This window comes from Balaenoptera physalus, assembly GCF_965194825.1.
Source record: "Balaenoptera physalus genome assembly, chromosome: 3".
Classification (NCBI taxonomy): domain Eukaryota; kingdom Metazoa; phylum Chordata; class Mammalia; order Artiodactyla; family Balaenopteridae; genus Balaenoptera; species Balaenoptera physalus.
This window is the reverse complement of record NC_138890.1, coordinates 28,800,600-28,824,763: the sequence shown is the minus strand read 5'-3', so window position 1 is coordinate 28,824,763 and position 24,164 is coordinate 28,800,600. Positions and strand designations below refer to the sequence as shown.

Below are 24,164 nucleotides of genomic sequence, written 5' to 3'. Positions count from 1 at the left end.
TCTCAATGCGGTGGCTTCTCTTGTTGCAGGCTCTAGGCGCGTGGGCTTCAGTAGTTGTGGCACGTGTGCTCAGTAGTTGTGGCTCGCGGGCTCTAGAGCGCAGGCTCAGTAGCTGTGGCGCACGGGCTTAGTTGCTCCGCGGCATGTGGGATCTTCCCAGACCAGGGCTCGAACCCCTGTCCCCTGCATTGGCAGGTGGATTCTTAACCACTGCGCCACCAGGGCAGCCTTACAGCATTTTTAGATGGATTACTTCAAATAAAGTAAAGCTTTAGGTTACATGATTATGTAAGGCAGATTTTACTTTTAGATTAATAAAACTTCTGGAAGAATTTAGACATTTATCCTGATCCTAGTTTGTGTCATAAAAGCCCAGTATAAAAAGTTGGCAGCATGGAAGTTGATATGTATATGAGTATAATTTTTTAAAAATTTTATTATGCACCTTATAACCTTTGACTGTTTCTTAGTTTTAGTTTTGGGTGTGAACCACTGCTGATAGATAAACTGAACAGCTGCTAAATGAAGGATTATTCAAGAGAGTTTCTTCTTTTTCCATTTCTGTTGAATAGACCACCCTCAAAGAAGAAGTGAACGAACTACAGTACAGACAAGAACAACTAGAACTTCTTAATACTAATTTAATGCGCCAGGTAGACCGGCTTAAAGAAGAAAAAGAAGAGCGACAGAAAGAAGCAGTTTCTTACTATAATGCCTTAGAGGTGTTGTGATTACAGTAACATCATCCTTTCCAATTTATAATAAATTGTTTTCTTGCTAATCTAATCTCTATTAGCTAAATTGTTTTCTTTTGAATTTAGAAAGCTCGTGTAGCAAATCAAGATCTTCAGGTGCAGCTAGACCAGGCACTCCAGCAAGCCTTGGACCCTAACAGTAAAGGCAACTCTTTGTTTGCAGAGGTACTTAAAATATTCCATTGATTAAATTGGCATTTCACTTAATAAAAGCATAATTAAACATGTTAATATTTTCTAGGTGGAAGATCGAAGGGCAGCAATGGAACGTCAGCTTATCAGCATGAAAGTCAAGTATCAGTCACTAAAGAAGCAAAATGCATTTAATAGAGAACAGATGCAAAGAATGAAGGTACAGAATTATTATGATCAAAGATTTATTAAACCTATTTTGAATCAGCATTACATGTACAAATATATCAAAGAAAGCATCTTTTCCTTCAAGGAATATACTTACATAATTATTTCTAGAACTGCATGATTTTAGAAAAAACTTTTTTTAATTGAATGAAAGATCCCTTTTATATTTTATTTTAAAAAATTAATTCTGTGTAGATTTAGTAGTGGTATTTTTAGCATCCATTGATTGATTGAGTTTTTAATTGTTACTCACTAGCCTTGCCAGAGAGATTGAGCTTTTAATTGTTACTCACTAGCCTTGCCATTGGCTCTTTCTTTGTGGAGTGGGAAAAAACAAGTATTAAAAAGTTTTTCTTTCCTACTGTTGGCCTAGTTTCTTTCTGAGGATAGCCCTAAGGTTCCTACTTCAACTAAAACTAGCTCTCTCACAATTCTTCAATTCTCCCACAAAGGCTTAGTTATAGGCTGAAATTTGAATTTCCTTTCCTTGTAGTTTCTCAAGTCAAGCATATAAGCCCTTGTAATTTTAAGGGTTTGTTGGGCGTCATTTCAGTCAAACAGCCGGTAACAGAAAAACATGCTGAAGCTGGAAAGATTCCAGTATTGTACCAATCCTTAGACGCCTGATCCCTGATCTGTTGTGCCTAACCCTCCTGAGGTGGTAACTAGAAGTCTGTAAGGCTTCCCGCCTCTCTTTCAGGATGATGAGATTTACCAAAGAAATAGGAAAGGTCAATGATTAAACTTTGGCATTAGATGAACTTGGGATTGAATCCTAGTCTGTCACTTGTTAGTTGTGTGACCTTGGACAAGTATTTTTATTTTGCAGAGCATCAGTCACCTCATCTGTAAAATAGAGATGATACAACTTGACTCTTAGAGTTGTCCTGGAGTTAAATGAAGTGCCGACTTAAACAATAGTTGTGGCTTTTATTTCTAAGGATTTTAACTGTGCCATCTGGTTTACTGAGGCTCTCCCCTATCTGGGAGTTGTTTCTTTGTAAATTCTCTCATATTTGCTCTTTGTTTTCTTTTTGTATTTGTTGGGCTACTGTTATTAATCTCTGAATGTTCCCATGATACCCCAAACTGTCTTTAGACACAGGTAGCATTATGAATCTTCTGAGGCTAAATGTGTCTAGCCTCCAGTTTGACGCAGGAACAAAGAGTGGATCCTTAAAAATGTTAAAAGTCACCTTTCGCTGTTACTTGTAACCATAGCTAAAACTTCATATCATTGCTTGCTTTACTCAAAAATGTATTTAAATTGACATTTTTTAGAACTCCAGAAATTTCCAAAGGCAGAAAGGATTGCTAGGTTTAGATTTTAGTTAATTTCCTTCTGATTGCTGTGCAACTCCAAGTTTAGGTGGAGTCATAATTAGGTAAGTTGATTGCTGCTCTTACAAAATAAATTTATACTTGTATTAAAGGTTGCTTCAATATCCTTAGATTGCCTTTTACCTTTGCTTTCCATCCTTGTTCTTTGTGAATCTTACATTTGTGAATGTGAGTAGCTTAATAATTTCCCCCACTTAATACTACTGAAGTTAATCAAAATTTTTGAGAAACTGCTTCAGACCCTTAATGAGAGTGCATATGATGAGTACAGCACAGCATTTGGCCAGGCTCATTTACTGCGTAAGTGACGTGCTTCCAGACCACAGCCATGCAGTTCAATTATGTTCCACAGAAGTACAAATAATTGTTATGGACTTCAAATATCACTCATAAGTAGTCTAAATAAGTACTAAAGAGTTATGTCTAACTAGATTATTGGTATAAAATGTTTTCAAATTTTTCTAGTCTAGTATTAGACTAGAAATAGCTAATTAGTTTAGCTGCCAAAATGAGGTCAAAGTAATTTAGTACAAAATATGAACTGTATCGAAAATATGGTTATCAGACTCTTCCTCTCCCCCACTCAATTTTTATGGGGGGGGAGGGATTTTTTTTTTCTAGTTACAAATCGCCACATTGCTACAAATGAAAGGGTCTCAAGCTGAATTTGAACAGCAGGAACGGTTACTTGCCATGCTGGAGCAAAAGAATGGTGAAATTAAACATCTCTTAGGTGAAATTAGGAATCTGGAGAAATTTAAGGTATGTATAAACACCTTTAAAAAACACAGCCAAATTTTGGTTTGAGTATCTTAATACTTCTAACTTGAACGAGTTTCTTTATTATGTAATTAGTGTATAATTTCCGTTGAGATTTACCAATATTTAATGTTTTCTTCTAGTTTCTTTATGCTTTTCATATCTGTTGCTGTTGTAAATTGTAACTCAGTTATACTCAGAGTGCCCATATCTTTAGTGTACAACTTAATGAGTTTTACATACATATACCCCCTTATAATTACTCCCCAGCTCACGATATAGAATACTTCCAGCACTCCAGAGCAGCATCGTCATGTCCCTTTTAAGTGAGTACTCCTACCTTCTAACTTTTTATCAGCTTTACATGTACAGATACTCTTGAACTTCGTATAAATGGAATCATTCATTACATACTCTTTTGTTTCTGTCTTCCACTCAACATTATGTCAGTGAGATTTGTTTCTCCTGTTGAGTGTTACCAGTAATTGATTCTTCTTCAGTGCTCTCCACCTCTGTTTTTTAATGGATGCATAGTAATATTTTTGTCACATTGTCCAATATTATGTGGCAACTGGAATTCATAGAGGTCTTTAATAAACTATTTAAAATTTTTTGAAATAAATTCAAACTCCCAGAAAAGTCATGAAATTATTTCTATATACCCTTCACCCAGATTCCCCAATTATCAATTTCACCACATCTGCTTTTTTATTTTCTCTCTCTCTCCATGTGTGTACATTTTTATCTTAAACATTTGAGAGTAAGTTGCAAACCAGATACCCCTTAACCCTTACGTCGTACCTCAGTGTTGAAGCTTATCCTTTTACATAACCATAGTATTGATACAATGATCAAAATCAGGAAGCTAACACTGATACGTAGTTTTAGCTAAGTTGCCTTTTACATTTTACCAGTTACCACTAATGTCCTTCTTGGAAAACAAAAATACCCAAATGCTTTCCTTTCTAGGGTCCAATCCGTGATCATATGTTGTCTTTAATTGCCAAGTCTCTTTAGTCTCCCTTAACCTGGAACAATTCTGTAGGCTTTCATTAACTTTTATGACCTTGACATTTTTGAAGAGTACAGCCGTTTGCTTTGTAGATTTTCTCTCATTTTAGGGGGTGTGTGATATAATTAGACTCAGGCTATGTATTTTTGACGGGAATACTACAGGAGTATTATTATACCCTTCTCAATGTGTACATCAGGTGGTACATAATGTTTGTTTGTACCATAACTGGTTATATTAACCTTGATTGGTTGTGGTTATGCCTGCCAGGTTTCTCCAGTGTACGGTTATGATTCTTCCCTTTGTAATTAATAAATATCTTGTGGGGAGTTCTTAGACCAAGTATATATCTGTTTTTCCTTATACTTGAACATCCATTGATGATTCTTGCCTGAAACAGGTATTACTGTGATGATTGCCAAATGATAATTTCATCATTCCTTCTACATTTATTAGTTAGAAGAATAATAAAGAGATTGAAAAGAATTTTCCTCCTCACTTATTTATTTATTGATATCATATAGCCTCATGAATTCTTATTTTATCCTATGGATTGTAGTCTGTAACTTCTTTATTTACTCTGATCACCCAGATTTGGCCAGTAGGAATACTTCCTTACTCTGGCATTACAAGATATTCCTAGCTCACCTGCCCCAGCCTTGGAATCAGCATTTCTGCAAGGAGCGCAGGTTCCTTTAAGAGGACAGTGCACTTAGAAACCAAAACTAGGCACTAGATGTGCTTATTGCTTACTGGAATGTCATCGCTTCTAGACCCTTTTAGCAGACAGAACTAGAAGTCTGTGTGCATATATTTAGTGTATTTATGTATGTGTTATATGCATATTTATGAATGTTTTGTGTGAATAGGTTTGTGTGAGTATATGTATTTATATATATATATATATACACATAAGAAAACCTTGATTTCATACTTAATAACTCCAGTTTGAATCTGATACCACAGGCTTCATTGCCTACCCCATTTTATCCAACAGTGGAAAACCTGGCGGTTATTGTCCTCAATATATTTGCGTATTTACTCATTCTTAGGATACATATATTGATAGTTTCGGAATTACCCTACTCACTAAAGTTCAGGATTTGTTTGTAGTTCTTTTTGTTTTTAGCCTGAGGGTATATAGTCAAAATACTGTGTTCAAAAGTTACTTGGGTTTTTTTTTTTCCCCTCCTCCCTTACCCCTGTTTGGTATGAGTGTGTTATGCATCTGAAATACAGTTAGGTTTGTTTGTTTCTGTTTCTATTTTGTTTTGTTGCCCTCCATCCATCCTTGTTGAATTTATGTATATACTTTTTCCATGTGAAACATTAACAAGGTTCTAAAAGAACTATAAAGAAGATACACTCAGAGACCTATCTGTCTCCCCATCCCTTCTACGCTGTTTCCACCCCACCCCTTTAGGTAGCCAATTTCATTTGTTTCTGATTTACTCATGCTGTTTCTTTTTGCAAAAAGAGCAGCTTTATGTAGGCTTTATTTTCTCCCTTTTTTTTTGGACAAAATGTAGCATAACACAGTCTTTTATACTTTCCTTTTTTTCATTTAACTTTAACCTGGAAATCACTTCATCTCAGTTTAGACAGACTTCCTAATTCTTATTAACAGCAACAAAGAATTCCATTGTATGGATTCTCATACATTCTCCTGTGTCTGGGTATTTAGATTATTTCCATTATTTTGCAATTATATACAGTGCTATATATACAGTGCTACAAAGTACATTTTGCATATATTTGCGTTTCCTTATTGTTGTAGATGCATCGTCAGGGATAATTCCTATAGTGCAACTGCTGGGTCAAAAGTAAATTAATACGTAGTTTTGTTAGATGTTCCCAAACTCCTCCACATGGCTTGTACCAATTTCGATTCCCGCTGGCAATAATGTATCATAGTGCTTGTTTTATAGGTGTATTTATTTGCCTGCGTGTATAGAGGAATTAACACGTTTTCTTGTAGTATTTATACAGTTTCACTTTTCACATTTAGAGATCTGATCTCTACTGAATTTTATTCTCGTGTATAGTGTGAGATATAAGTCGAGTTTTATCTTTTCCAAATAACTAGCTAGTTGTCCCAGCATCATTTATTAAGAAGTCAATCTTGGTGGCAGTGGTTTATTTATTTATTTATTTATTGGCCGCATTGGGTCTTCATTGCTGCGCGTGGGCTTTCTCTAGTTGCGGCGAGCAGGGGCTACTTTTCGTTGCAGTGCACAGGCTTCTCATTGTGGCTTCTCTTGTTGCAGAGCATGGGCTCTAGGCATGCGGGCTTCAGTAGTTGTAGCACGTGGACTCAGTAGTTGCAGCACATGGGCCCTAGAGCTCGCAGGCTTCAGTAGTTGCAGCGAGTGGGCTCAGTATTTACAGTGCATGGGATCTAGGGCACGCAGGTTCAGTAGTTGTGGCACATGGGCTTAGTTGCTCCACAGCATGTAGGATCTTCCCGGACCAGGGATCAAACCTATGTCACCTGCATTGGCAGGCAGATTCTTAACCACTGCGCCACCAGGGAAGTTCCTGTGGCAGTGATTTAATATGACACCTATACCATATATCAAATTTCCATTTATGCTTGAGTCTATTTCTGGATTTTCCATTCTATTCCACTGGCCTACCTCTCTGCACATTAGACTGATGCTTTTAATTTTAGAGGTTTTATAGTATGTTTTGTCTGGTAAGGATATTCTCCCACTATAGCTTTTCTTTCTCAGCATTTTTCCTGGCTATTCTTTCATGTTTGTTTTTCCCTGTGAACATCTTGTCTAGCTCCAAAAAAAATTTGTTGGCATTTTTATTAGGATTGCATTGAATTTATAAATTAACTTAGGGAGCACAGATATCTTCTCACTAAAGAATTAATTAAAGTTTACAAATGACATATTTTGTAAACGTTAATAACCTTTTAGGCATTCTAAATTGTAGCCGTTAGTGTATCATAAAATTTTAAGTTTATATAACTTTCTTTCTCTTGTAAGAACTGTTGAAAGGACTGCAATTTTGGTTAAATTTGCAAAACATCTATTGGCCGGTGTATGTGGCTCACTAGTGGACTCTGCACTAGACTTTGAAAATTACAGCTTTAAATTAGGGACTTTTACCTGCAATCTCTGAAATTGTTTACATGTTTTTAAGCAGATTTACATTTTTTTTCCCCCTAGAGAAATTGTACAGAGATTCCATCAGAATCTCAGAAGAGTGGGCACCAAAAATAACTATAAGGATCTCCACTCTTGTTCATATTTTTGTAATTTATGGCTTTGTCATAAAGGCCAGAATTAAACCCTGTGAGTATTTGTTTCTTCCATTTTAAAAGCCAGAAGAGAGAAACCAGAGGGAGGATACAGGCGTACTTAGAACCATAGGCTTTGGAGACAGATCTGCGTTCAGATTCTCTCTTCTCAGTTTACTTGCCTGTAGCATTGTGAGCCAGTTCCCTCATCTGTAGGAGAGGAATGCTCATTCTTGTACCTACTTCAGAAGGTAAATGAGTTAAGTGGATAGTGCTTAGCACAGTGGCTGCCATATGATAAGCATTCAATAAGTGGTAGCTGATACTATTATTAATAAACCTATGCTAATCTAATTTGTTACTTATTTTAAGTAATAAGAATTGTTTTCTTTAGAGTTTATATGAAAGTATGGAATCTAAGCCTTCAGCCAACTCTGTTGCTCTGGAAGATGACACCTATTACACAGATTTACTTCAAATAAAGCTTGAAAACTTAAAGTAAGTGTTGGGGGCTTGGGAAGACAGAGACTCTTTTGACTTGCTCATAATAAGTGGTAATAGTTTCATTTTTAAATTGCCAAAAGAAAATTCCAGAAAGGAATGGCAACAGAAATACCTCTGTGCAGCAAATGAAATTTATTCAAGATATAATTAGTGCTGGTTATTGAAGAAAAATACTTTCAATGAATAATGAAATGTTTTTAGTTCTTTATGTTTTTCATAAAGCTTTTCAGATTAGTAAGTAAAAAAGAACTTTAAAGTAGAAAATGTTCTTATAGTCTAAATTTTTAAAGAATAAATATCATGTAACTTAAAACTTAAAGGAATTTATTTATCCATGCATAAATGTGGAAAATATGCCCCCCTTTGTTCATTTCCTTTGAAACGAGATTTTTTTTTAATTTGAAACTGCTATTGTTAAAGCTTATTTTGCTTATTGTTTCTTTGTTACTAAAAATCCAGGGAAATATATTTTACTAAGAGTTCAAATATATAATATAGTAAATAATTTGTACTAACTATTACACTTGCTTATTGTGGCATTTTAATATTCCTTGGTTCTCTCTTTTTTTTTATTAATATAGCAAAGAAAATGAAAGCACTAAAGGTGAATTGTCCATCCAGCGAATGAAAGCATTATTTGAGAGCCAGCGGGCTCTGGATATTGAGCGAAAACTTTTTTTGAATGAAAGGTGCCTCCAGCTTTCCCAAAGTGAGAATATGAAACTGAGAGCTAAACTAGATGAGTTAAAACTGAAGTATGAACCTGAAGGTATGTATGTCTCATATTTTGTCTCTTATATCATGAGAAGCTCTGAGAGATCATAGCAGTTTTTTTTCTTGCTACAGCTTTATGCACATCATATTACAAACTAATTTGTGGCTATGTATCTGTATTTAATAAATTTATTGCTACAAAATGTGTAGGAAAATTCAAAGAGAAACTGGGTACTAGATGTGCATGAATATAATGGGTATTCTTTTTGGATATCTATATAGTAGAACCTTGACATTTGAGACTTTTCCATTTAAGATTGCAGCATCTTATGTAATACCAAAGAGTTCAGTTTTGTTGAGGCAACTGATGTTTGAGAGCTATATTAGTTAATACTAATGTTTATAGAAAACTTAAAATAATGGAGACTTAAACAAGATAGGTATTTATTCCTCTCCGTGATAAAAGTCTGGAGGGGGCATTCTAAGACTGGTCAATGTCAGGATCTAGGCTTCTTTTGCATTGTTCATCAACATATATCTCCTTGAGCAGAATTTAGTCACGTGGCCTTACCTGCCTATAGGAATAGCAGAGAAATTCAGCCTTGATTCTCAGGGTCCATGTTCCCAACTAAATCTTTGGGATTCTATTAAGGAATAGCAGGACAGATATTAGAGGACAACTATCAAGTCTAATCACTGAGATAGGAAATAGCCTAAGCATATAGGCTCTGCATATTATACATTTAAAAAAGTGATTTTACATTACGTAAATTAAAAAATAAAAGGCCCAAAATAAAAGAGTCTAAGAATGTGATGGTCCTTAGACCAAAAAAAAAGTTCTGTTACATGTTTTAGGTTATAGATTTTTCAGCCCCTATACTGTTCACATGCCTACAACTCTCTCTTCATTATTATTTCAGTGACTGAAGTGATTCTCAACAATAGTGGGGAGGTTGTCAGCAATAATAAGGATTCTTTATAGTTAAAAAAGCTTCTTTTTCTCTCATCTTTTCTCCCTTCCCTGATTAATAGCCTGTCCTGATTAAGGATTATCCATTTCAAATTTCAAAGGTCTGCTGTGAACTGAATACAGCAAGCAGGAGGAAGTATAATGAATCTAGATGGTGTGGATTTCAAAGGAGCAGTGCTAGAGAAAGGGAAAATACTGATTTAAAAACAATAGTGATACCAACAGGAACACCAACCCCACATTCAACCATGGTTTCTCCAACCTCACTAATATTTTGATTTTGAAAATGAAAGACACATTGGTATGGGGATACAGAAAAGGTAATTAGAACAGTTAATTCTGTGACTGTGTATATGGACCCGCATAAGGGATGGAATGATGTTATGTTAATCCTTGTAAGATACAGTATGGAGTCTTCACTCAATGGGTGCTTTTAATCCCCATTTTACAGGTAAAGAAAACAAAGCTCTTGCCTTAGATTAAATGTGAATGCATATAGCAGATTAACACAGTGCTTTGCACTTAGTAGTTGCTCAATAAATGATGACTATTATTATTCAAGGTTTAAAAAGAAAGAATACAAAGCTCAGAGTGGTTAAGGACTTTCCCAAGGTCACCCAGCTGCAGAGTGTTGTTAGCACTAGGATTAGTACCTGGATTCCTTGACTCTTCGCCACTATATCCTTCCTGATTTCCATGGTGAGATCTTATGAAGCCCCATGCAACTTTTATCATAACCCTAGAAGAGAACATTTAAGTGTTCATTCCTAGAGTCAAATATATTGAGATCCCAAGGAAAAATTTATAGCCAGATAACCTTGAAAAGATATAGTTAATGGAATCCATGAAAAAGAAAGGATTAAAGACAATGTATTTCAGTAAGGAGATGAATGGGTTTTAAAGGAATGGAAGTGGAAAAAGAAAGGAAAAAAATACATTTATAACTAGTTTTACCTTATGTTGATTGTGTGTTTGATTTATTGACTAGGTCTATTTTTAATTGTTTTTTTTCTCAGAGAAAATTGAAGTGCCTGTACTCAAAAAGAGGCGTGAGGTACTTCCTGTGGATATAACCACCCCTAACAATGTATGTACCACCAGTGCTGTTGAGGAAGAAGTTTATAGATCACCACCTCAGAAAGAGGAGGTACAGTCCTGTCCTAACAATTTAGAAGATAAGTTGCAGTTGGAAAAGACAGTTTCTGTAAACACATCAGGAGTCATTCTGTCTCCTTACAAAAATCTGTCCGTGGGTATTCAGCCAAGGAAGGAAAAGAAATGTGTGAAACTTATAGGAGTTCCAGCTGAGTCGGAAGCCTTAAGTGAAAGAAGTGGAAACACCCCTAACTCTCCCAGGTCAGTGTCCTCTTTCCTTCAAGGCAGTGAGCAGCCCTCTCCATCTCTTCTCTATCGCTGCATGAACTGCACTATCTGTTTCTTTATCTATTTTCTTAGTATTGCATGCAGTATAATTCCCCAATTTCATCTGCCTACCTTCCGATTTTCTAAAACTTTAAGAAAGACTAAAATGATTACAGGGGAAAAGGACTCCTAAATAAGGGAATTGTTTTAAAAAAGTAACACTTTTCTGTGTCATGAGGCAGAAATACCACAGTCTAGTACCTCTTTGAATGTTCTGTTGGTTTGAATAAATGTATAGTTTTATTTTTTTCCTGGTTCAAGAGTTGCCATGAAAAAAAATTAACTTATCTCCTAAAAGGGCTTTCCATTAGTCTAAGAAATTTCAGCCTTCCAAAAAACTGTTAGGTGAAATGTTTTATGGCTTTTGAAATTGTTTATCCTAAGCCTTCAAGAATGTGCTTTAATACCTATTCTGACATTTTAAAATATCAAAGGTAATTCATTTTCAATTTACACCCAAACTTCAAAGCCTCTAGTTTCTGCATAATTGAGTTTGTGACTAAAAGAGGAAGTGTCAGACATGTATGTCTGTAAGAATTAATGTTTTAAGGACCTTATCCTTTAAAAAAAAAATTAAAATAATAGAAGGCAGAAGGTGAGAGAAAGTGAGTGGAAGGAAAAGGTAGGTACAGTGGCTGAGGTTAGGGTGGTATAAGAAGCACGTTCTTGGTGTGTGTGGCAGGACCAAGAATGGGCAAAAAAGAAGTGAATGTGGAAAATGGAGAAGGTGATAAAAGATGAAGGATGTCTTTATGCAGTGGAATGATAAATGTAATTAAAATAAATAGACATTCTAAAAATTAAGCATATTGATGTGAAAATAGTTAGCTTGGATTGTCTGCTATGAAAGGAGATCTTTAAGGTACTCCCAGGGTCAGTCTTCGATGGAGGGGTACAGAATAAGACATTTTACTAGTATGCATTCGAATTGAAATAGTAAGACATAGCCCACCTTATGTAAAAGGGCTTTCTTGTATGTTTTATCTGATTTGTTTTCAAGTCTTCAGTGCTACTAAACAGTATTCAACAAAGAAAGCACTTCAACAATATTGCAGTTATTAGAATTAGTAATAGGAGTAATGTATTACTCCATTTCTTGAAATTTTATGTAATCACATTATAACCCATAAGTCACATAAAATCAAAGCTTAATATTCTCAAGGAAGAAGCAGCTTTAAATGAATGATATCTGATACACACATGGTTTCGAGTAGTTCTGAATTGAATTCAACAGGTTATGCTTGTATATATGTGATTCACTGTGTACGTGTGTTTTGACCATTGTATATTCCTGGAAGTGAATTTCCAGAATTGATCAGTGCAAACCTTACTATCTATGTTGTCTTCATTTCTTTTTCTGCCTTTTTTTGCTTGATAAAAATTATTTAAGCAAATGTATTTAGCTACTTGTTTGACTCAAGTAGCACGTTGGAATTTTTTTGTCTTGCTAAACAAAAACAAATAAAATAACAAAACATTTGTTTTTGTGTGTGTGTGTGAGTCCATCTGCTAACTTTAGATGTTTCCAACCTTTTGCTCTCTGCATGATTAACTTAGACACACAATCCTATGGTAATATTGTAATAATAAATACGGCTTTTATTGGGAACTTCACTATTGCATGCTTTATAATTTAATTGATGCTCTTGTTATAAAATATCCTTATAGGCACTTTAAAATATCTCTTCACTGTTTTTTTTCTTAAATTATTATTTTGCTAGTTGAAATTCAATTTGAGTTTTTGTAATAGATAAATAGACATCTATTCATGCAGCCCAGGATTCCTTGTTAATTTTTATCTTGCATTTGCCTTTTGTAAGTCATGTTAACATTAAAATACTGCTCTAGCATTAAAAAATTTTTTGTTAGTTGTGTTTATCATGATAGGCACCCTCATTATATTTTAATTCTTTAATTTAGGCTTTGCCATGGCTTTTTATTCAACCTTAAAGACATTTCTTTAGACATTTGAAAAATTAAGTCTATTGATATATCAATTATAAAAAGGTTCTTTTAGTGCAGCAGTGACTTAGTTTTTTTAATGAGTTTTTTTAATGGTATTGAAGTCAACTATAATTTTTCTCCTTATATACCTAAAAAAAAAAAAATCACCATGTCTCATTAAGAGGTCCATTATAATGGAGGATTGTTTCTTCTTTAATTTTTCCTAACCACATTTGAATTCAGAGTGGATGCTTTAATGCCTGTAGGTTAGCTGCTGAATCAAGGCTTCAAACAGAAGTTAAAGAAGGGAAAGAAACTGCAAGCAAATTGGAAAAGGCAACCTGTAAGAAATCACACCCTATTGTATACGTGTCCTCCAAATCAACTCCAGAGACCCAGTGCCCTCAGCAGTAAAGACTTAATGAGAGTAAGGTACCACTTGCCCAAAAGATTGCTCTGGAGGTTAGTTAAGATTGTCTTTATCTGAAGTATACCATCCTGTAGGTTATTTCCTTCTACTCGTTGTGCCAGGAACTGGCATTTTCATGCTCCTTTGACCAAACATTCAAAATGTGTTTGTGATTCTAGCCAGGAGAGTTCCTTAAGTGATGAACTATGAATCACAGTGAATAAACCATTAGCTGAAGGAAAGTGTTATTACAAATTTATTGGTTACATTGTATATAGATTTTTAAAGTACCTTCAGAGCCATATATATTTGAAAAGAGAACACATTAACTATTATATTTTCCTATGTACATTTTTATGAACGTAGTTTTTCACTGTGTTGTGAAAATAGAAAACTTGGTTTAAAAATATATATTATATTGTAACTAGATTTTGTCAGCGTATAAAACACATATGTTCATCTTTGTATTCATATACATGATTTAAATTTTATGTCTCAATTACATGAAAAATATAATTTTGAAATTTAAAATAAAACTGCTATAATTTATCCCCTTTTTGTTTTTTTACTCTGTATAGATAATAGCATGTTATCAAAGGGAATAAAGGAAGAAAAAAGAAACTTCAGGGATTCTTAATTCCCTGGTACATATAATTTATATATATATATACACACACACACATACACATACACATATAATATATATTTTCAATTCTAAACTTTACAAATAAAGACTTTTTCCTGTAAATGATTATAGCCTGGTCTATAACTTAATTTCATGTATACATTAAGTGGATGTATTGGAAAGAGAAGTTTATTTTAAGGAACTGCATTTTGTAAATAGAGAGGCTGACAAGTCCACAATCTGCAGAGTGGGCTGGCAGGCTGTAGACCCAAAGAAGAGCTGATGGCACAGTTCAAGTCCAAAAGCTGTCTGCTACAAAAGCTTCCCTTGTTCAGGGGAGGTCAGCCTTTTGTTTTATCCAGGGCTTCAACTAATTGCATGCGTAAGCCCACCCACATTCTGGAGGGAAATCTGCTTTACTCAAAGTCCACAGCTTTAAATGTTAATCTCATCCAAAAGAACTCACAGAAACATCTAGAATGATGTTTGACAACATATCTAGGTTTCGTGGCTCAGCCAAGTTGACACATACTTAACCATTAACAGTGGGTTAATTAGATGTCTATTGAAATATGTTAGGCAAAAGGAAATTGCCTCTCACTTCTAAATAAATCAACTAATAAACTTTTAATTTTAATTTGCTATAAAAAGTATACTCTTAAGGAAGTTAGAAATTTCATATTAAATAATATTTCTTATAAAAAGCAGTAGCTGAAGGCACTAGAGAACAAATAATTTTAACCTGAGGATAATAACATGAATGACCACCATATTCCTGCATATTATAGAATGTAGATCAATTCCTTCCAACATTGAGTTTTTATCATGAGTTAGGTGCTAGTGGTGCAAAAGTAAGCCTTCAGAGCTCACAGTTTAATAGACCCACATAGATGAGTAGTGGTAGTTGGTACTATTACTAGTAATAATAGTTATATATAACATTTGAATAAATCTAATGTGCCAAGCACTCTTAAGCCCTTTCACATATTACCACATTTAACCCTCCCAACATCTCTATGAGCTAGATATTATACCTTACTGATCCTAATTTTACAGATGAGGAACTCAAGGGCTCAAAGAGGTTAAGTTATTTGCCCAAGGTCACAAGCATTAGTAAACGATGAAAAAAAGTAGAGTGGTAGAGGTTGTAATAACGTGTACAGAGTGCTATAGGAACAGAGAAGGAAACAAGAAACTGCCTCTGGGGGCTTTTTTAAATTTTCATCATTTCTAAGCTGAGATTTCTTCAGTGGTTTCCAAAGGCACAGAGAATAGCATTACAGGTGGAAGAAATAGCTGTTCAACCAATAAAGGTATGAAACAACATCCCTAATTCAGGAAACTGAAGACTTTGAGATGGCTGGATGTATAGGGCTTGCGAAGAGCAGTAACAGTAAATTGAATCTGAAGAGATAGCTAGGAGCAAAATCATGAAGAGTGTGAGTTAGGGAAATCTATTTTACAAACGAAAACTTACAAAGACTTATAAACAAGTTGAGCAACTGTGATTGAGAGTTAAAGAATAGGGATGAGAACATTATCCATCCAGCGTCTGCCTTATCACTCATGGGGACTGAAGCAATTCTACTGAGTCTTGAGTCTTTTAGGAATATATTTTGAAAAACTGCCACACTAAATGATGAGAAGCAACTGAATAATCAATATAAGCAAAGCAATTACTGAACAAATTTAAAAGGTTTAATAAACTGTTCAATTTATTTTCAGTAAAAACACTCTGGAGTCATAATGGAAAATGAATTTAGAAAAAGATAAGAATGGAAGCAGAAAAGACTAGTTTGGCCATTTGGTAGTCCAGGTAGGAAATACAAGTATGAACTGAGGCAATGGCAGTGGGACTATAGAGTGGTGGTTGGATTTAAGATACTGTTTAAAGAAGCAAAGTGGTCAAGAGTTGTTGGCAAAATAGGACGTGGTACTCTGTGGGAAAGGGATATATCTGCTATATGTGCATTAGTGGTGGTGGTAACAGAAAAATAGGAGTGGGAGGTATTTCGATTTTGATGAGGACTTTTATTCAGGTACCAGTGGGGTGTCCATGTTGGACTCAACGGAAGTGTTCATGTATGTTTACATAATCAAAAATAATTAGTCTTTTTCAAACCTTTATTTTTACAAGGAAAATGTAAAACTAACATGACTATTCTAGTAGGCACTTTTTTTTCCTCATCATTATTCAAAAAGTGGCCTTATGGTCAAATGTTTATAATCATAGCCTTGATTTATTCGGTTTTCACTAATTAGACATCATGAGCCCTGTGTATGGGCCTAGAACAAAGATGACAAAGTAATTATGTTTTCTCTCCTCAAGTAAGGTATTGGTGGAAGGGAGCTAATGTTTATTGATTTGCTAGGTGATTTACCTATGTTATGTCTCTCAATACTACCTAGTTTAGCATAATAGTGACTGTTGTAGCATCTGTAGTTAGACTACTTGAATTCAGATCTCAATTTCTCCATATAAATGTTAGACTTTAGCAAGTTTATGACTCTGAGAATAGTTTGTTTAGGTAATCCTTTAATATTTTAATTTTTTTAGAATTTTGTAAAATATGTGGATCCAAAATAAAATGTACAAAAGAAGGTATATTTAAGGAAATACAGCTTCCATCACTGTTTCCTTCTCCCACCAGGAACCATTTAAATTTCATGGTTTATTTTTCCTTTTTTTTTTTTTTTCTTTCTACATAGCAGATATAGATAGTAGGTAGATAGATAGAATCTCCATTCTTTTTCTTAGATAAAAGTAAAATGGTGGGTGATATCAGAGAGGAATTGTGGATAGGAAACAGCAAAAGCCTGTCCCTCCACAAAATCAGCCAGTAAACTAGCAAGGACAGTCAGAACCACATTTTTTAGACTCTGGAAACTAATCAAGGGTTTACAGCAACAAGGTGAACAATTAATCAAGAAAAATCAGCTGAGTCTTGGCATTTCAGGAAATCTCTGATGAATCACTAGCTGATCACTAAGCTAATGGAATGGAGATTTCAGTGGCCAAACACAACAAGGAACCCAGACCTTACAAAATTAGTTTAGAAAAGTCATTTTATAAAATTGGAGCAATGACTGTAACAAGCAGCAACAACAAACTAGGGAGGGAGGAGAATCTGATTTCTAGCATGGTCACATTATAATTCTCAAAGTGTTCAATTTTCAACAAAAATTACAAGACATGCAAGAAACAAGAAGGTATGACCCATACATAGGAAAAAAGAAATTAATAAACTGTCCAGGAGGAAGCCCAGACATTGGACTTGCTAGACAAAAACTTTAAATCAACAATTTAAAATATGCTCAAAGAGCTAACGGAAAGCATGGACAAAGACCTAAAGGAAACCATAAAAGCAATGCCAAGTAGAGACTATCAACAAAGAGACAGAAATTATTAAAAGGAGCCAGATAAAAACTCTGGAGTTGAAGAGTACAATAACAAATGAGAAACTAGAGAGATTCAACGTCAGATTTGGCCAATTGAGATTATTTAGGCTAAAGAACAGAAAAGAATGAAAAAAATGAACAGTTTAAGGGACTCACTGGACACTATCAAACATAGCAACATACACATAATAGGAATCCCAGAAAGAGGAGAGAGAAAGGGGCAAGAGCATATTTGAAACAAACAACCAAAAAAAACCCCAAAATTGCAGTCCAGTATCCTTGGGGGACATAGATGCAAAAATCTTCAACAAAATATTAGCAAACCGAATGTAATACATTATAAGGATCATACAAAATGATTAAGTGGGATTTATTCCAGGGATGCAAGGATGGTTCAACATCTGCAAATTAGCCAATGTGATATGCCACATTAATGAAATGAAGGATAAAAATTATATGATCATCTCAATAGATGCTGAAAAAGCATCTGACAGCAAAAACAAAAATAAGTGGAACTACATCACACTAAAAAGCTTCTACACAGTAAATGTAACCATCAACAAAATGAAAAAGCAGCCTACTGAATGGGAGAAAATATTTGTGAATCATATGTCTGATAAGGGGCTAATATCCAAAATATATAAAGAACTCATACAGTTCAACAGCCAAAAAAAAAAAATAGGCAGAAGATCTGAATAGACGTTTTTCTAAGGAAGACATACAGATGGCTGCCATGTTACTTAGCAACATTATGTAGACATGTAAGCTCTCCCTCCAGTTCCCTTCTTCCCCAGGAGTTCCCTCCTGGATGGTGGCCCCTGACTTCTAGCCTCTGTATAGTCTTATGCTGTGAGGAACTTCCTCTCTCAGGCAATCCTGTCCAAGTACCATGCAATAAAGCTTACTTTGTGTTACTGCATTTCATGGTCTGGTATTTTTCCATGTTAGCCTCCAAATCCCTGAGGTCCCTTATAAACATGAATTTACATATCAAGAAGGACATTATATAATGGTAAAGGTGTCAATCTATCAAGATGGTTGAACAATTCCAAACATATATGCACCTAACAAGAGAGCCTCAAAGTATCTAAAGCAAAAACTGAATTTTGAAATTTGCCTATGGATTCCACACAATCTCAATGAAAATCCAAGCAGCCTTTATTGTAGAAATTAAAAATGTGATTCTAAAATGTATATGGAAATGGAAAGAACTGACATTGCCAAAGAAACTTTAAAAATGAAGAATAAAGTTGGAGAACATGTACTACCTCATTTTGAGAATTACTATAAAACTGTTGTAATCAAGGTAGTGTAGAGTTGGTGTGTCAGTCTGCTAGTGGGCAGGGCTGGTGCCTGTCCATTAGTGGGCAGAGCTGGGTCCTGGGGTCTCTGACTGCTGGGCCGTGGGGTCCTGGGCTAGTGCCTGCGCACTGGTATTTGGGGCCAAGTTCCTGGTTCTCTGGTGGACAGGGTCATGTCTTGGTGTCACTGTGAGCTCAGGGGGTCTTAAGGCAGCCTACCTGCTGGGAGCTGCCCAGCTAGTTGCTTGGCTTGAGGCGTCACAGTACTGGTGCAGATAAGCTGGTGGGCAGGGCTGGGTCCTGGTGCTAATAAGGTAGAGGGAGGACTCCAAAATGGCAGCCAGCGCCAGTGTCCATATGGTAGGATGAGCTCCCCCATATGACTGCCTCCAGTGTCTGTGTCCCCAGGGTGAGCTCCAGTTACCTCCTGTCTGTCCAGGAGGCCCTCCAAGATCAGCAGGTGGGTCTGACTCAGGCTCCTTTCAAATTACTGCTTCTGCCCTGGATCCTAGAGCATGTGAGATTTTGTGTGTGCCCTTCAAGAGTGGAGTCTCTTATTTCCCACAGCCCTCTGGGTCTCCCAAAAGTAAGCCCCACTGGCCTTCAAAGCCAAATCATTCTGGGGTCTCATCTTCCCAGTGAAGGACCCCCGGGCTGGGGAGACTGATGTGGGTCTCAGACCCATTGTTCCTTGGGGAGAACGTCTGCAATTGTAATTATTCTCCCGTTTGTGCGTCATCTTCCCAGGGTATATGGGTCTTGGGTCCAGAGTACCTGGACTCTGCCCCTACGACCTGTCTCGTTGTGGTTCCTTCTTTATATCTTTAGTTGTAGAAGGTCTTCTCTGGCAGATTCTGGTCTTCCTTATCAATAGCTGCTCTGTAAATAGTTGTCATTTTCGTGTGCTCATGAGAGAAAGTGAGCTCAGGGTCTTCCTGCTCTTCCATCTTAGCCAAGTTCCTATTTTTAGAGACTCAGTCCATTTATATTTAAAGTAATTATTTATAGGTGTGGACTTAATATCGCCATTCTGTTCATTGTTTTCTGGCTGTTTTATAATTCCTTTGTTCCTCTCTTGCTTTCTTCTCTGTAATTTGGTGGTTTTTCTCTAGTGGTGTGCTTAGATTCCTTTCTTTTCATTTTTTTGTGTATCTACTATAGGTTTTTCCTTTGTGGTTGCCATAGAGTTTACATATATTTATAACAGTCTATTTTAAGCTGATAACAACTTAACTTTGAATGCATACTAAAGCTCTACATTTTTACTCCCCTCCCCCGAATTTTGTTTTATTATGTCACAATTTGCATCTTTTTACCTTGTGTGTCCATTAACAAATTATTGTAGTTTTATTTCATTACTTTGTCTTTTAACCTTCCTAGTAGAGTTATAAGTGATTTATCCTCCACCATTGCAACATGAGTATTTTAAATTAAACTTTATATTTACCTTTTCCAGTGAGATACATACCTTCACGTATTATCCAGTTACTAATTAGCATTCTTTTGTTTCAGCTTGAAGAAGTCCTTTTAACATTTCTTATAAGGCCAGTCTAGTTGTGAACTCCTTCAGCATTTCTTGTCTTGAAACCTCTTTCTCTCTCCTTCAGTTCTGAAGGACATCTTTGCCTGGTAGAGTATTCTTGTTTGGCAGGGGTTTTTTTGTTTTTAACACTTGGAATATATCATGCCACTCCCTTCTGGCCTGCAAAGTTGCTGCTGAAAAAAATCTGCTAATAGTCTTATGGGGGTTCCCTTGTATGTGACAAGATGTTTTTCTCTTTTCTCTTTTATGATTCTCTCCTTGTCTTTAGCTTCTGACAATTTAATAATAATGTGTCTCAATGTGGGTCTCTTTGGATTCACCTTTTGGAACTCTCTATGCTTCCTGAATCTTGACATGTTTCTTTCCCCATGTTAGGGAAGTTTTCAACCATTATTTCTTTGAATAAGCTTTCTTCCTCTCTCTCTCTCTCTCTCTCTTCTCCTTCTAGGACCCCTTATAATACATATATTGGTCCATTTAATGGTGTCTTGTAAATCCCTTAAGCTATCTCCACTCTTTTTCATTCTTTTTTCTTTTTGTTCCTCAGATTGGATTAATTTTACTGTCCTTTCTCTGAGTTTGCTGATCCTTTTTTTCCACTTGGTGTAGTTTACTATTGAACCCCTTTATTGATTTTTTTTTTTTTTTTTTTTTTTTTTTTTTTTAGTTCAGTTATAGTATTTTTAAGCCCTGTGATTTCTGTTCGGTACTTTCTTATATTTTCCATCTCTTTGTTGAAATTCTCATTTTGTTCATGCATTGTTCTCCTGACCTAGGTGAGCAACTTGATTACTGTTATTTTGTACTCTTTATCAGGTAAATCAGTTATCTCTGTTTCATTGAGGCCTGCTTCTCTATTTTTTATCTTTTTCTTTTGTTTGAAACATATTCCTCTGTTTCTTCCTTTTCCTTAACTCTCTGTTGTTGGTTTCTGCACATTTGCTAAAACAGCCACTTCTTGTAGTTTTGACACTGTTGACACTGTGTAGGAGATGAACCTTATCCATCAGCCTGGCCCAAGCTCTTGGTTGTCTCTCAAAACTTTGTGGTGTCCAAGCCACCTTCTTTAATCCTAGAGGCTCCCAGGATTTGAGGGTGTGTCAGGACCTGTCAGTTTCCCAAATGGGAGGATTGTGGTCAGCACCTCAACGCATGCTGACTGGAAGCCAGATCCTCAGGCGGCAGCTGGGAAAGTATGTAATTAGTGCCTCCCAGGGAGAAACTGGGAAAGGGCTTTTTTTGTCTGATCCCTCTGCACTGGGACTGGGTGCATTGCTGTGGATGAGTGCTCCTGCGCTTGTTAGTAACTACTTCCTTGTTTGCTACCATCCTGTGGTACTCGTGAATGCAAGCCCCTCTGACTATCAGAGCCAGGCATTCTAAGGGGCCATCCCTTGGATGGCAGCTGCCAAAGCTGGGCCACCAGGTGTATGTACAAGCTCCTTCCAGGGAGATACTAGTGACTTGGAGTGTACTAGAGGGAAGGGGCAGGTGAGGTGTCCACAGGCTTCCCTGGTCTGCAAGGAGGATCACAGTCAGCCCCTAGATGCATGCTATATTAGAAGCCTGGCCCCTAGGCGGTAGATTTTAATGCATGCAAATACAAAGAAGAAAGAAGCCAGCCTTAACAGGCTACATTTTGTATGATTTCATCTATATGAAATTCTCGAAATGCTAAAACTATAGATATAGGAAAAAAATCAGTGGTTGCCAGGGGTTTGACGGAGGAGTATGGAGGGATGACTAAGCAGAACACGGGATTTTAGGACAGTGAAACTATTCTATAGGATACTGTTGTGGTAGATACATGACATTATGCATTTGTCAAAACCCATAAAACTATATAACACAAAGAGTAATCTCTGATGTAAACTGTAGACTTTATTTAATAATAATGTATCAATATTAATTCATTAGTCATAACAAATGCACCACACTAATGCAATGTTTTAATAACAGGGGAAACTGTGCCATGGGGGAGAATGGGTAAATCTAATCCCTGTATGTTCTGCTCTATGTTTATGTAAACCTAAAACTGCTCTACAAAAAAAGTTTATCCATTAAAAAAATAGAAATCATTATGTAATTTCCCTCATAAAAAAGGATATGGGCCCCCTTTGTAGATTGGAAAATGAGGGGAAAAGAAGCAAAAGGGAAAACGTGGGGCCTTAAAAGACAAAAGCACCATAATATCAATGGACTCAGAACTTTCTCCCAACTCCCCCATCACTGAGAACAAAAATTATTTATTAAAGACTTCACTGCACCGACAGAAGGGGGCACCCTTTGACTAGGAACCTTGTAAAAATACTCCAGAATTCTGATGACATAAATAGACTAAAGCTGTAAAAAGCTATTACGTGAAGGAAACAAAACAAGACCACTTCATGAACCTCGTGCCCTCCCCTCTCAAAAGCCACATGAAGGAAAAGCAAAATATAACACAACACTCCAAACTGGGAAAATTGATCTAGAACATTCAAAACTGTTAAGTTTTTTAATTACAGAAAAATCCTTTAGAACTCGAGCAGAAAATATCAAATAACTACAGAGGCAAAATAATAGCTCCCCAAAACAGCATTCAGAAGAAGGTTTATGTGATTCAGTTAAAAAAAAAAAAAAAAACTTTAAGGAAAAAAAGTGTGAACCAAAGGTTGTATTTTCATTAAATCTATTCTTTAGGCACCAAGACTGTTGGAAAACAGTTTTAAACATGCTAAAATTCAGTGATTTTTTTTGTGCCTGTAAACCCTCTGAGGAATCACCCAACAAAAGATGACTGGGGAAGCTTTTGCAAAAGGACTAAAGGACTGAACAAATAACAATATGTTGTGGATAATTAGAGCCAGATTTCTCACTGTTGGACAAAGGAATGAAAATGAATGAAGGGGAGAGGCTAAATTAATGACAAGGAAGGCTAAAAATTAACTCTGTGGTGCTGGGTTGGAATTGGAGGTATCGATATAAACTCATGGTTTGGGGGAGATAGATGTTCAAAATTAGATATGAAGATAGGCAAGTACATATACACATACCTATATATACAGGTGCACACAAACATACACACACACATATATATACATATACTTACATGTAAGTGTGTGTATGTAGAGTTCCTGGCTCTTCTGCTGAACTCTAGAAGCAATAACATCTCAGTAGCAATGAGCACATGTAGCACATGTGGCATCCAGATCTTGGTTTCTTACTATCATTCTCCACTGATATGAACCGTTTCTTTCAGAACTGGCTACTTTCAGGGTTAGGTTGAGAATGAATGATATGAGCCCTAAACATCTTGTCGGAAAAAGTAAGAAAGTGCTCAAAAAATGATGGGGGCATCATGATGGCTCCCACTGTCCAAATCTAGGACAATCTGAGCATCTAAATAAATAATAGCAATGGATTATAGCCTATTGAGTAAAATAAGAAACCATGAGCCCATGTTGTTTTAAATAAACGAATAAATACATGAATGAATAAATGATAAAGGAAAAGCTTTTTCTCACAGTAGAATTCCATTTAATAAATGTAGAAAGAATGATAGACTTAAAAAAAAAATCTCTATTTGGTAATCATCATACTAATAGGTGATTTGGGAAAGAACCATCAATAAATGATACTAAAACTAGAGGGCTAAAAGTATGATGAGTTAAAGAATATTTACATGGTCTTACAGTATCTCTCCACAAATACATAATAATTGCAACAGGAGAACTAGTAACCTTCACATGGAAAAGTTAAAAGGCATAACCCAAATCAACGATCAGTGTTAATTAACATCACCAGTAAAAGTTACCGACTCTCCCCAGTTGGTCCCCAACAAGGGTCCTCCTACGTGGTGTCGTTCCAGCCAATA

General features: G+C 35.9%; 1 protein-coding gene across 7 annotated transcripts in view; it reads left to right on the top strand.

The window, feature by feature from the left end:
• SPDL1 (spindle apparatus coiled-coil protein 1) overlaps positions 1 to 20,217 on the top strand; it is a 31,965-nt gene extending 11,748 nt beyond the window's left edge. For 6 of the 7 annotated variants that reach the window (XM_082456440.1, XM_082456443.1, XM_082456444.1 and 3 more), the window contains exons 5-11: positions 573 to 722; positions 822 to 920; positions 997 to 1,107; positions 3,078 to 3,218; positions 7,872 to 7,975; positions 8,563 to 8,750; positions 10,682 to 13,290. In XM_082456440.1, the coding sequence (XP_082312566.1) occupies positions 573 to 722; positions 822 to 920; positions 997 to 1,107; positions 3,078 to 3,218; positions 7,872 to 7,975; positions 8,563 to 8,750; positions 10,682 to 11,220 (1,332 nt within the window). In that variant the 3' untranslated portion in view covers positions 11,221 to 13,290. The other variant, XM_082456446.1, reaches the window with a different exon arrangement.
• Positions 20,218 to 24,164: the final 3,947 nt, after the last annotated feature.